The sequence below is a fragment of the Sander lucioperca genome, chromosome 12 (genome assembly GCF_008315115.2).
Source record: "Sander lucioperca isolate FBNREF2018 chromosome 12, SLUC_FBN_1.2, whole genome shotgun sequence".
Lineage (NCBI taxonomy): Eukaryota > Metazoa > Chordata > Actinopteri > Perciformes > Percidae > Sander > Sander lucioperca.
In genome coordinates this window covers 31,625,888-31,640,846 of record NC_050184.1, presented here as the reverse complement: position 1 = coordinate 31,640,846, position 14,959 = coordinate 31,625,888, and the positions used below count along the sequence as shown (strand labels likewise).

Below are 14,959 nucleotides of genomic sequence, written 5' to 3'. Positions count from 1 at the left end.
CAATTTTAAAGGGTCCATTACTTGTAATTTTTGTAGTGAGTGTTAACACAGCCAGTTATTTATATCCATTCAACTCAGTGGTATTTCCAATAGTTGTTGAAAGCATCATATCCTAATTATTGGTTGATGATTTTTTTCAGCTGTGTATTTACAGTTGAGGTTGTGATTTAGAATTCAGTTGGTGAGATATACCTTACATAGGCCTACATATTGTTAATTTAAATAGACATTGAGAGGTTTTAATAGGAAACCATTTTAACACATTTACATACATAGGCCCACTGACAAGACCTGCGCACTAATAACAGATGGCTCTACCTTTGTGTGCACAGGCCACTCCATGGAAGTATTACATTAACATACGATCATCATATATTATTATGTTTATGTTATTGATTCTAAGGACTCAGTAGGAACATTATCCACTCTGTGATAGTCATTAGACTACTTGAGCTGTACACTTTAATTTGAGTGTCCATTAACTGCAAAAAGGCAAAAGAAATCAATTCAAATGAACTAACCTAATGAACTTATAATGAGTCTTGGAGCACTATACTGTGCCTACAATGCATTTTGGAATAATAACAGGCTCTGTCTATCTCTTAAATATTGATCTTCCTTGCATTATCTATATGGACGTCTTGAAGTCTTGAAAATTGTGAAATAAATTCTCAAATTTAGCAAAATGAGGGGAGGTGACAGAGGAAACCTCTTCAGTTAATAACCTCCCCAACCACCAGGTAGTGCCATGCAGAGTCCTCACCAAAACCCCAGATTGGTCAAACTAACCTGCATCCTGACCCACAGCCTGCCTGAAATGGTGTTTAAATGTTGGCTGTAGTCAGAAATATAGGCTAGCTACAGAAATATCTGAACACCATTTGCATTTTTCTATGACACTGGGCTACTATCACTTAATATGTCTAGCTTGTTCCAAGGCTTTAACTTACCCCTTTCGCTAGGTTTTGAACACAATTTATTGTAGAAACATGGGTGTTTACTTCTGCTACAACTTATTCATAAAATGGATTATTAACACTTTGAAACATACTTTTAGTAAACGAACAGGCAATCAGCCTATGAACAGAAGTACACATTTTAACCTTCAACAGAATAATTTCAAGTTTATTTCATTTTTGTTTCACATGGATCCCATATAATAAGAATACAGCAGAATTCTGGAGAGTCTTGGATATTTTTTTTCTCTGACTTATCATTATCATAAATACTAATATGAATACATCATACACAATAAACACAGCACTATCCAAGGGCGTAGAGAGAGTATCACAAGACATCATTCACCACTAACGACAGAGTATATTTAATTTCAGCATATTTATAAGAGCTACAGTGAAAGAGAGAGAGAGAAGAAAAAAACATGTGGGGGGGACTAGAGGAAGAGAGAAAGCCAGGTGCTTCTACACCGCCTGAATCAAATAACCCTGATAAAAAAAAATTTAAAAAAAAAATGAATCCAAGGCTGTGCAATGGATCGATATATACTGGAGATGGACAACAATTCATCCCGATGAGGTCTGTGGAAGTAAAACTACCAATCAAGACACATCTCTAACCATTTGGCAAACACGATCTTGTATATCCAAACAGAGGATTGGCAGTAGGATAGGTATTTATATCTGGAAAAAAGTAACTATTGCAGCACTTACTTTGGGCTTTGAGTAGAATATAGCAGAGCTGCTGTATGTGCTGTGCAGTAACCACTATGATGGATCAAACATAGCACGGTATTACTGTGTAGTCTAACCTTCCTGCAGCTTTAAGCCTCAGCCTCTCAAATGTGTTTAGGGATGCTTTAGGTTATAAGGATGCATGCAGTAAAGTTACCTTTAGAAACAGAAGGGATAAAGAAGGAAATTGAGGATGCAAGAGAAGTATATATGGAGACATATTGTTCAGATTGCCTCATAATAATATGTGTTTAGTCCTTTAATATACTTTATTCTCATTTACCTACAGTTAATGTTAACGTGAGTATGTACGTTACTGATTACAGTGTGATAGAATAGAAACACCAGTTAAAAAACTATATGACTCTGTCTTACAACTTTCCGGACCACATAACAGGTGATCAAAACAGGACGAGGATTCATTGACAACATTAGTTTGATCCCATTACATAAATCCAAACAAATAAATAAACACACACATCGCTAAATCTGTTGTTCACTGCCCCGATTCACAATTTTCATACTGATAGCACACTATAGCGGTTTCTGAAACAGCACAGCAAATATGAGATGCTACCATGCTCACTAATTTTCTTAACCTGATGCAATTTTTGATCTTATACGTCAGGATTTAAAATGTTGTGTGTATCAGAAGAGTTCATCCTCGCTTGATAGTGATATTTGATGGAAAAATATATATAAAAACATAACGTTGAAACAACATACTCAAAACCTGCTAACCACATATTCACTGTTATTACTATAAATTACTCTGCTCACTTTATATATTAATGATTCTGTTTTTCTTTCAACATTTGCCATCATATTATCAACAGCGCCCCCCTTTTATAAATCTCAAATTTAAAAAAGTTTAAAAAAAAGAAGAGATTTTTATAGACTCTGAAATGAATAAATGAAAACATTATGGTATATGAATAATTTAAGGGGATTGAAGGGCAAAAGCTAAACTATGTGAGCTCCTAAACAGAACCAAAGTAAATGCAAGTGAATAACTCTGTGCTCAACATTTGTTGTATAACAACTTTTATGGAGTGCACAATTATTCAACTGTGTACATATAATCATATATATCAGCATGTTGATATTTACACAGCACAGACATATACATTCTCCCAAGTTAAATATTACTACAATTTGTTTTTTCTCCATAAATGTAAGTCTTTTCCATTACAAGATTTCTCTTAAATGTTCGTCAACGAATGTTTTGGTATTTGTATTCAAGTTTTTCTCGTATAACCAAACAGACAATCCTCTGTTGTCTTCTACAGTTAAATACATCACGAGAATAAACATCATGTTACAGCAAAGACCCATTTCCCCTGTGGTGTCCCCCTCCCCATGACCCCACCAGTTCCTGCCCTCCATGGCTCCCTCCCTCCGCCTGTCAACTCACAGATACACAAACAGACAAACAGAGGAGAGTGGAAATGCGGTGGTCGAGAGCCACACTCCAAAATCACAATGTCACCCTGGGTAGAGTAAAAGAGGCCAAGAAGAGAGAGACAAAGGGAAGGAAAATGTTAAACACACAAATTGCATGTTGAATATATAAACAAAGCTATGGCTCAACAAATATGGGACGTTAAAAGTTGATATACCGACACTTTTAAAATGCTTTTCGAAGTTGCTCCTCTGATGATATTTAGTAACCATAGTCATGCCTGTAAAATGGCACTGTATGTACTGTATTCATTCTCTATTAGCTCTGTTTTTGGTCTCTACCAACTCCTGAGGGAAATATTTGGCTTTATAGCTGCTGAATGCTCTACTATGTTCACCAGCTAGTCGCTAATTCAAACTCGGGTGATATTTCTCTGTTTGTCACTCACAGTCATCCCCTTTCACATTGTCACATTGTTTTCACATTATTATTTGATACATTGTTGTTGTAAAAATACTGATTACAGTCGCTTTAAGTTCACATGATGCTAATAAAGCGAGTGTCTTCTTAGTACAAAGGTCCCTCGTTGTGTTTCCTCAGACACTGTGTTCAGCAATAGTAACACAAAAGAAGCAACTTTCTATCAAAAGGACATTTCGGAAGATGCCCACTTGGAGTAAGAAAGGAGAAAGGGATCTCTTCACGGCCAGTATGGACAGGATCAACAACTACCCCAACCAATATATCTTTTAATGTACATTTGAGCAGTGATTTGTGTTTTAGGACAGACTTGAAAATATGTGAACCTATCTTTAAAGTAAAAAAAAAACAATGCTGTTTTTCTGGAATCTCATTTGCCTTCTAAATACCAAATGAAAATGTACAGTTGAGATTGTAGGGCTACTGATTTATTCATAGTATCAGTAAGAAGGTTGAGGTTGTTTTCTGTGCTATAAGCCACTGTCAATAAAAAGAACATTCAGTTCGATTTTAAGGAAGTTAATGGTGTATCTTAATGTGATTCAAGAGAGTGAAGAGGATTGGCCAAAGATTTGTGAAAATGTATGTTTGTGTGTCATCTGAATAGAAGTAGAACTCTGCCAATACTTTCTGATCACGTGCCGGAGAAATAGCAAGCAAAAGGAACGTTCTGGACAAAAAAAAATGACATTAAAGTTAGGTTGATATCCAGCAGATATCATTGTAAGCCTCATTAATACAGCCACACACAATTAACCTATTATAACCAGTTGATATGTTTCACATATGTTTAAACTCACCATCCTGCAGCTGTGGTTTGGCTGGACAGGCTCACATTTGATTAGAGTAGGAGGTGGGCTGCTGCTCATAGCCCTGACTGTATCCTCCTTCCTCAGTGTAGGCTCCCTGCTGGCCGTATTCGGGCTGGTACCCTCCCTGGGAGCCGGCGTAGGGGTCCTGCTGGGCATAGCCTCCCTGGTCAAAGGATTCAGGGGCGGGCTGCTTTTCCTGTGATGGGACGTATGTTCCAGAGAAGGCAGCCATCCAGCCGGTCTCCTTGAACACAAACCACAGGTTTCCTATCCACAGGATCAGGTTGATGAAGCCAAAAGCCTGTGGAGCAGAGAGGTGTTTGGAGAAATGAGTTTAGATATTTGCTGTTTCTGTTCTCCTGTCAACTCTTTATACAGTTTTGTTCAGTGTGAAGCATCAGGGACCTACCACAGAAGTGTTGAGGCCGGAGACCTTGGGGTCATAGACTTCACGGCAGCGATTCTCTTGTTCTTCACAGGCTTCGATGAAAGCGATGACCTTCTCTGGATCGGTGGCTGTTTTCACATCAGACAGGCCTTTAGCCCAAGCACATGAGGACACCAGCCACATGAAGGCAAATACCGCTGACACAACAAAGTCCTGGGGATCAGCAAGACAATACATGATACGATACATGATCACTTTTACTACAAACAGCGTCAAGTAAATATGAATTGTAACACCAGACCAACAACATGGTCTTGTATCATATGTATAAGGCATAAACAAACTCACAATCTTGCACCCCTTGGCGTTTTCACGGTACTTCTCCAGTAAGAAACAGTATACAGAGAGGGCTGCCATTGAGTAGAGGAAGGTAAAGACACCGATGGTGACAAAGAACTCAGCTGAGGAGGAGTAGTCCCCGACCAGGAATATACGCTCAGGCTTCCCTCCCTTACAGGTGGGGGCATCAAAGTAAACCTGATGGAGCCTGAGAACAGCAACAAAAAGATGAAGAGAGAAATGAGAAAGTGCAAGAAGAGCTAAGAAAAAAAGGTAAATGGTGACTGAGTTCTCATATGTGAGACACCTTGTGATATCACTGATCAGTGTCGGAGATTTTTTATACTTTTCATTGATTATATACAGTAAGTTTGTGTAAACATGATTAATGCAATCCATACCAAAATACTGCTCAAGACCTCCTATTTTAAAGGAGTAGTTTAAAATTGTGGGAATCACACTTATTCGCTTTCTTGCCAAGAGTTAGATAAGAAGCTATCACTCTCATGTCTGTTAATTAGAAGTGAAGCTACAGTCAGCGGACAGTCAGCGGAGCTTAGCTTAGCACAAAGACTGGAAACAGGGGAACCAGTTAGCCTAGCTCTGTCCAAAGGTAACAACATCCACCTACTAGAACCTCTAAAGCTTACTAATTAAGACCTTATATTTATTTAATTTGTATAAAAACGTCACAGGGTCCAAAATATTGACCAGCACATTACCCCCGTAAATCAGCAACATGTCTTTTTTACTCTTTGGTAGACTTTTTTAAAACTTTTGAGCAGTCATGCGAGCTGTTCTCCCGTTTCCAGCCTATATGCTAAGCTAATCACATAGCTGCTGTAGCTTCATATTTAGCAGGTAGATATTAGAGTGGTATCGATCTTCTCATCTAAATCTCGCCAAGAAAGTAAATGTGTGCGAATGTGAAGTGTATTTCACAAAATGTTCAACTATTCCTTCAACCAAAAACCTGGTAAATGTCCTATTATAACAGGAAATAAATAAATATATATAACTAAGCTAACTAACTAAGCTATTGTATAAATTAGGAATAAAGGCCGATATATATTTGCTAATTCCTTGCAAAGGTGAAACTAATTTATCAAATGGATACATTTTATATACAATTTTTTATATAAAATGTAATATACATTTTAATACGTTCACCGTATAAATTTTTAACAAATTCCACTGAGCACAAGCTGGACGAATCACTTTCATCTTTATGTTCTAAAATTGTAGGAATAAATAAAATCCTAAAAAGCTCATTTTAAAATTAGATCTTGCTATAACATATTAACTGGCATCACCATCTACAAGATGAGTTTGCTCCTAAGTAATTTATTTTGATACTTGTGCTTAATGTGCATTTACAGTTTGTAAAGAGCCTACAGTTGAATTGATTTCCTATTTCTACTACAGTGGTGACAGTAACTCTGAATGAGACGTACCTGAACGGATATTCAAATTCTACTTCTATGCCTAGGTCACTCTCCGACCGGTTTTTACACTCCACGCTCATCTTCAACATGCCAGAGTAACTGCCACATGTCGAGAAGGCAAAGATTGCAAAGATCTGCAGGAGAAAAGAGGAAAGAAAAGACACGGTGACAATTTGTCAAGACCTTTGACATCTCACTGACAAACTGTAAAAAAAAAAAAAAACACAGAATACACAAAGGGACTATCTTAAATCACACTTTCCTCCATGACTGGCTGATCACATACTTTATTCACCAGTACTTCAATTTAGTTTGGATAATGTAACCATGTAAGCAAAGAGCTCCAGTGTAAAACAGGTGACAGCTCCATTAACACTGAAAGTTGCAGACTGCTGCAATGCTGTCACCACCTGCAATGTCTCAAGCAGATTGATGCTCCACCAATCATAGCGAGTTGTTGAAAAATGCACACAGAGTGCAAATCAATGCAGCGTTATCACCAGGTTACACAGCCAGGGGCTGCACCCATTGCTATGGTTACTATTTCAATTGGTTTTCTGTAGATGTTTGATAGTTTTTTTGTTTGTATTTTGTGGTACAACAGTGATTGTGCATTTGTTCAGGGTCTGTTACTTTGGGTGCACACAGCTCAGTCTTGTTCTTCAGCTCCCTCCGACGTACACGGCACAAACAGACACGCATGGAGATAAACTCTCACACACAGCAGATTAGACAAGTCAGACTATTTTTACCACACCCTCCCTACGCTGCGGGTCAGAGCCGATTGGGTGGAAATCCAGCTATTAATCTGACTGAGGTGCTCTACCATCTGTCACCAAGTACTCAACAACAAGCTACTGTCACAACACACAACAACACACACAGAAAGCCACACCCAGACACGTGAGCTTGTACACACACACACACACACACCACACACACACACACACACACACACACACACACACACACACACACACACACAAACTATTTACAGTTTTAGCTAATGGGAGTCAGAGGCTTGTTTGTTGGATAATCACTCTGGCTGCCTAAAGCGAGTCTCATTGTGTACGCTTTACTCATCCTCCTCTGTTCCTGCAGGGTTTTCTATTTTCATTTTCTAGTGTCCTCTCCCAAGATCTCAAACACCTTCCCTCCCCCGTTGTTGGCAGAAGGCTAATTAACAGGTTTTAATAACCAATGCAAATGACTGTAGATGTGATGAACTTGGCAGCATTAGTGTGTGAGAGAGGGGGAAAATATTGTGCCATCTGGACTCGAGCGTTTGAGTTAAAATCCAAACTAAAACACAGAGAATTGATATATTATTATAACAATGTTACTGTGATATAGACTGTGATCTTGCAAATCTTAGGAATATTTGAGCTTCATTATATGTTTGTGCCAGCAGTCTGAACCAGGAAATGTCACTTGCACACTGACTGATTTTGGTGTCCATTCACGTATTATTCTCGATGTCATGTTCAGGACAGTCTGTTAAAAAGACATGCAAAAATGAGTTGTGTTTTACGTAGTACTTTCCCTTTAAACCCCAAAACAGAATAATAGTATGTAATGCTGCAGCAGCTGTGCAATTCATCAAAACCTACAGCATGTGCAGCGTATCACAACTGCCGTGTCGGCACAATCCTTCACAAAGTGCGCATTGTGGTACATTTTATCCTAAAATATATCATGTCATCCATCTTATTCTGTTTAGTATAACTACCTTATGGTACTGCTTTTATTTTAAGATTGTTCAAAGGTTTTAGAGCTCCCTGTGCATATTATTCTTTCATTATACCTCTGAGTTAGGTAGAGGTTAAGATTTCATGAGAGGGATCAATAACATATAATACAATGTTATAAATAAAAATACAATACATAATATCAACAACATCTTGTGGCCCAGCTGTCTTCTTCTTCTTCAGAGACTTTTTGGAGAAACACTAGTGAAGAGATAATCTCTGCAACAGGCCACACTGCTGCTTCAACTGACTCATCCTATGATACAATGAGTATAAGTCTACAGATTTGGATCACACTGACATGAGTAATAATAATCAGTCAATGATATTTGCCATTTTAGTTTAGCATGCTAACGCTAACACTAAACACTGAGGCTGATGGATATGACATTAGTTTTGCAGGTATTTGATCATAAACCAAAGTATTGGACCATTTGAATTATTTGAATTGATGATGGCGCTAGATAAAGAAAGTTAAGGGATCACCAAAAGCTGTAACAATTCGTCCTGAGGGAGACATGAATGTGTGCACCAAATCTCACAACAATCCATCCAATAGTTCTTGAGATATTTCAGTGCAAACCAAAGGTGGTGGACCACCAGACACCGGCATCCCTAAAAACCAGTCGTAAGGAAAATGGATCTAAATGGGAGGCGCCAAACCACAATTAAGAGTTGTACTTTTATGGTGATAGATGAGTGCAAGGAGGAGTGATGGGGGAGGAAGATGAGGGCCAGCCAGACTGAGAAAAGAAATGGTGGCACACTGAGTGTTAGGTGCCATGGTAACACTATTGGCAGCATCACACAGCGAGGAGGCAGAGGCTGGTTTCTAACCCTTGTGGTATGCTGGATGGTTGTCAGCTCTTCTGTGCTGAGAAGATACACAATCTCACACACTCAGTCACAAACGATCTGTCTGCTATGGCTTTTTTTCACAATCTATGTCTCTGTAAAAACTGATCCACTGATCAATAAAAGCACCAACTGGAGAGCTGGATTAATATCTGAAAAGTACAAAAAATCTTTAAAGATACATTGGACGATATTTTTTTTAATTTAATTTTTTACATAAATATATAACATTAACATTTTTAGATATAGATTTTTGAAAGACTTTTTGGATCCTTATTCTGCTCATAATAGTTATTATTTTCTGTATTTCTGTACTGCAAATTCTTGTTAGTTATCGGCCAACATTTATGCAAATACCAATATATCTGCAATAAGCTAATATCAGCTGATAAATAGACTCGGACAATTTATCTTGCAAAAATTTTAAATGATTTCCTTGTTCATATGCAACTAAAACATTGAAACACAATCTTGTAGGAGGGTTAGCAGCTCCTTACATGCCGACATGTAGCCAAAATTACAAAAGCACAGAAATAAACACAGGCTGTGTGAGCCTTCACCAGAGGCCCTGGAGTAATAACCATAGAGAGTCACCAAGCGTCTGCACAGTAAGAGCCCCTGAGCTATACCACAAAATCAACAGCCTTTATTACACATTAGGGATTACCGCAAAGTGAATAAGGCTCTTACTTCATGTTCTCACAAACAGCCTCTGTATGAGTCAGAAATTTGTATGCAGATTACATTCAACAGTGCCACTCTGTAGCGGTGAAGGCAGGAGGCTGTTTGTGTACTCTGTGGTTGAGCTCCACATCAGCTTTTTTTGGGTGCTCAATGTCTTCCAACATCCATCAAATCAAGGCTTTGTCAGCACTATTCCCCGGAGAGAGAGAGAGAGAGAGAGAGAGAGAGAGAGAGAGAGAGAGAGAGAGAAAGAGAGAGAGAGAGAGAGAGAGAGAGAGTGGGGGGGGGTGGGGCGGGGAGGTGGGCAAAGCTACATGAGTCACACATATTGAACGCTGTTTAGATCTCACACATTTTTTTTCATCAAATGTTCCCAAGATCTTTAAAAAAAAAAATCACACACCTTTAACCCTCATCCTCGACTGGTCTCAACTGATCCAATCCATTTACTCTCATCTCTCTAATTTAAATATATGAATATGAACACTGATGACCAATAAAAAAAGAAGCCTTTCGCCACACACTGACCGCAACAAAAATCCAAAAAAGGTTTGATTCGACTATACAGAAGCATCTTTTTCATTGCTGCCTGTTTCCACGGAAAGAGGGGGAGGCTCCTCTCTCCCCTCCTAAAAAACACTGTGTTGCTGGTTGTGTATGCCCATATTAATCCAGAAAGAGCAACAGCTCCAGCAGCTCCTCCTCTAGCCTGATGCTGAGGAACGCAAGCCCTTCTGACAGATGATTCATGGGTCCTGGCCTCTTGAGCAGGGCTCCTGATTGGTGCTTGGCTTGCTGGAGGCAGTGATGAGGTGCTGGCACACTCACACAGCTCCAGGGAAGGACTACAGAGTCATGCAGTACACTCATGCCTCTGACTGTTCTCTAGCATATATCTGCAAAGCCCATCACAGTGTGGGACTCTTTTTTTTCGTGTGTGTGTTCTCATACCGAAGATCAGGGGTGATGCTAACAATTAAGGGACCCGTTTGAAGGAAGGGCATCCCCTCCTCAATTGACTTCTCATCTACCCTCCCAAAATGTATTCATAATTACATAGCACGTATTTAATGAGGAACATAGAACTAATTAAAATGATTAGGGTTGCAACTTACATTTATTTAATCTGCCAATTATCTGCTTGATTAATCAATTCATTGTTTTGTTTATAAAATGTCAGAAATGTGCAAAAAGAAAGTCCAAGGTGACCTCCTCATAAAGCTTGTTTTGTTAGAGCTTCAAAACCCCCAAAGATATTCAGTGCACTATCATATATGACAACGAAAAGCATCAGATCCTCACATTTGAGGAGCCAGAACAAGAAAAATGTGGACATTTGTGCTTGGATAATGACATGAAATGATGACTTGATTATCAAAATAGTTGCAGCTGTTGAAATGACTTTGCTCACTGTTGATAATTTACACTTGCAGCTGTAACAGGAACCGCAAACCCAAACCAGTTCATAGCATCACGTCTGGGTTTTACATAACATCACATAAGAAAAGAAAAGACAGAAGAAGCCCTCCCTTAGCTGTGGGGCCTGTGTGGGTAATTAGTACCACTATTCCCAACACTGTGGTGCCCCAGCTGTAGAGGAAAAAAAAAACTGCAATAGAGAGGCACCAGTAGTAACCTTGCAGCCTCTTCAGTATGAGCCTGCTCTATTATATGAGGATATCTGTGACATCCTTCATGTCTAATCTTCTAGAAATGTCTCTAATTGCTCTTGGATCGATCAACATGAATGTAACTAGAGCTGCAACTATAATTATTTTCATTATCTGTTAATCTGCTGATTATTTTCCCATTTAATGGATGGATCCTTTGGGTTACAATATGGCAGAGAATAGTGGAAAAAAATGCCCATCACGATTTAGTAAAGCCCAAGTTGGTGGCTTCATATTGGTTGTGTGCGAGCAACAGACCAAAACATCAAAGATTATCATTTTAGGAACATTTAAGACAAAAAAAGCAGTAAACCCTCACATTGGAGAAGCTGGACCCAGGGTGTTTGGCATTTTTGCTTGAAATATAAGGTTGATTAGAACAATAGTTGGTAATTGATTAATCACCTAATTGTTTCAACCTTAAATGGAACTAGATTAATTTATCAGTGAAAATGAAAATTTTAGAATTATTTGTCAGATTATAGACAAGCTACAATGTGCACCCCAAAAGATAGAAGATAGATAAAGATAAATAAATAAAATAAAATAAAATAAATATCTTTCAGATGCAGACATTTTTCCAATTGGAGCTAAATTAAATAATTCAGTGAATCTATTTAAGCTATACTGTCTTTATACATAAACTAATAAATGAGTAGTTCTGGCTCCATCATGTGGTGGAGGAGACTGAACCCATGAAATAGAAGTAATGAAGTGTTCTAGTATGCAGAGGTCATGTCCTCCGAGAAGGATTTGACAAATTGTCGTCATATTCCTCAGTGGACTGACATTGTGTTACTACAATAGTGATGTAACACATCCAGCTGGTGTGTCCTGTTCAGGCCTGCTGCTGGGGCAGTATACTACAGACTCATCTATGTTAAGCTCATCATTTGAATACATTCAAAAGAGTAAACATTATAAGACGTTATAGTGAAGTTAATTTATTGTTTCTAGAGAAAAGACAGACATGTCTGACGTTAAACCCTTGTGAGAGAGGGTTCAACGTTGAACCTTTTTTTTTCGAAGAGTGTAGAGTCCCATTCATTATTAAGCCCCATGCAGCTTTATGGCCTCTGTGTGACAGAAGGTCACAAATCTGTCAGTTAGGGGCATGTCAGCGTTATTTATTGCAAATGATAAAAGCTCCAAGTGGTTTACCCATAACAATAGTCCATTCTGTGATTTTTTTTATTAAAATGGAAACAACTCATGCAATAGAACCTATTTAAATGGAGAACTTACCCACTGTAGAATTTTGATAAATCCCAACGGTTGTTTGAGTACCGTGAACTGCCCTTGGGCCACCAACTGCCAAAACAAAAACAAAAAAATCATCAATTAGCAGAGCTTTAAAAACAAAAAACAAAAAAACATTTTCACACTGACTCTCACTAATCAGCCTCTCTCAGCAGACCAGGCATGATGATGATGATATGATGAAGCTGATTAAAAAAAATGAACCCAATTACTGTACCTAAGTCTCATGTATAGCCCACAGACCTGGACTACTGCTGTTATATGTGGCAAATATCTGCCAACACTGTCACAGCTGGCATGTTTTGTGGGACTTTGAGATGCTGTACAACTAGGCCCACTATACAGTCATTTTAATAATTACACTATAATGTAGCCTGTGTGTGTGTGTGTGTGTGTGTGTGTGTGTGTGTGTGTGTGTGTGTGAGAGAGAGAGAGAGAGAGAGAGAGAGAGAGAGAGAGAGAGAGAGAGAGCTCCTGCCAGCATTACAATTACACTTTAAAGCTGATTAACCGACTGTTTTCTCTGCTCTCTCACTACACACTTCACAGCTGTCTTTTTTATAGTAGCCTACCGTAATTTGCGAGGAAATCTCGCGAAATCTGTGTAATTGACGAGGCAAAACGGAGGAAGCATTTGTACGCAGGTGAATGCGACACCGCAAAGAAGGCGCTGTGTCCCTGTTTGCATCAATAAATGGCCGCACTGGAAACAAGCAGCAGTGATTTTTTAGCTTTCTGTCTCAGGCTGAGGGGCTACTTTCATCCTCATTGTTTCTCTCAACATCCATAATAAATAGATGACGCATGTACTGACAAAATTCATGTTGAGATGAGTCTGACAGCCTGATTCTTTGTTCATTTCTCAGGGAAGCCTTGTTGGCTTTGTCATATAGAGCCCATCAGCTCTCTGAGAGATGAGCTGCTCGTGGCCATGGAGAGATGCAGGAGACCGTCCTCTGTGTCTGGGCCTACTGCGGCTATCCGGACACATCGAGGGCCGTGGAAATAAATCATGTTTGTTATCTTAGCAACAGCAGGCTAATTGAGATGCGAGCAGTCTAAATCAATTAGCCGAATCCCTGGAGATAATAGGCTACATCCTCTGTTCCCGTTGCTAAATGTCATTGCTGCAGTAATCTCTGGACATCCTACACATTTTTGGGACTGTCAACGGGCCGCTCCATCATATCGACTGCAGCATCAGTGGTGGAAAATTGTCCACTTACATTGCGTTCTGTCGTGCCTTTACACCGCTGCAAATCTTTTGAGATGAATGCATAAATGACAATTTCGACTCCAAGGTAATCGAAAGCACTGCATTAAAAACCTTGAGGTCTGCGGATCTGTGGCAAAACAGCATCTTACTTTGAGCGCACGAAAAAGGAAAATGAGGCAAATTGAATGAACATCACCAACCGAACAAAACAACAATTAAATAGATAATTTCACCCCCCCCAAAGCCTTACCTGGTTTACAACATCCATCTTGGCCGCTTACTCGCTGATAAGAGGATCAGAGGGGCGGAGGGAGGGAGGCGTCTCATCCGGAACAGCCCACGGGAGGAGGACGTCCAGGAGGAAAAGCTGGACTGCGTCACGAACCCGGCGAGGACGTGTGAAGCGTCGTGACGTCAGATAAATCATTGGACGTGGAGTAAAGACGAGCCTCTGTCCAATCGCAGCGCTGCTTTATTCTAAGGGTCGCGAGATTGCCCCGAGGCTTATAACGTAGAGAGGAGCGCATTAAGAGTGTGTCGAGCTTTAGCAGACAGAGGGAGCGATGTAAAGGGGAAATATAAAAGGTCAGTGAAGGTTCCAGAACCGCTGCTGGTCATTAGCAGGCATTAACACATGTCAGATGACATTAGAAGATTTTTAGAAGAACGTATTTTCCTATCTTGTAGACCTTGTAGGCAAACCTCATTCTGCACATCCCATGTTGGAGAAAGTTCAGGAAGAGTTCAGGTTTTCTACATTCATGCAAACACTACAAAGATAAAAGATGGATACAGTGTTTAATTCAGCAGTGAACAGCAGACACATTTGGGTTACTGTCTTTTTTATCTAAAAGGAGAAGTGAAACCCAGATGTTGTCCATCTGCCGTCCCATTAATGGCTGATTATATAATTCACTCTTTTATACTTTTGCTGCGGTTTTCTACCTCCATTATAGCACTGGTGTGAAA

The 14,959-nt window shown here is 39.3% G+C and overlaps 1 protein-coding gene across 1 annotated transcript; it reads right to left on the bottom strand.

The window, feature by feature from the left end:
* Positions 1–1,096: 1,096 nt before the first annotated feature.
* On the bottom strand, positions 1,097–14,390 carry sypb (synaptophysin b). The gene is made up of 7 exons (XM_031290419.2): positions 14,241–14,390; positions 12,760–12,825; positions 6,567–6,691; positions 5,122–5,320; positions 4,795–4,986; positions 4,374–4,686; positions 1,097–3,181 (listed from the first exon to the last, which is right to left on the bottom strand). The coding sequence occupies exons 1-6, from the start codon at positions 14,256–14,258 to the stop codon at positions 4,405–4,407; spliced, it is 882 nt and encodes a 293-aa protein (XP_031146279.1). The 5' UTR covers positions 14,259–14,390; the 3' UTR covers positions 1,097–3,181; positions 4,374–4,404.
* Between the last annotated feature and the right edge of the window lie 569 nt (positions 14,391–14,959).

Bases quoted from the DNA above. Each gene is read 5' to 3' on its own strand.
- sypb (XM_031290419.2), bottom strand. The intron at 5,321-6,566 runs GTACGTCTCATT...TGCTGTTCTCAG, and splicing joins GAATTTGAATATCCGTTCAG to GCTCCATCAGGTTTACTTTG. The intron at 4,987-5,121 runs GTGAGTTTGTTT...GCTGATCCCCAG, and splicing joins ACGCCAAGGGGTGCAAGATT to GACTTTGTTGTGTCAGCGGT.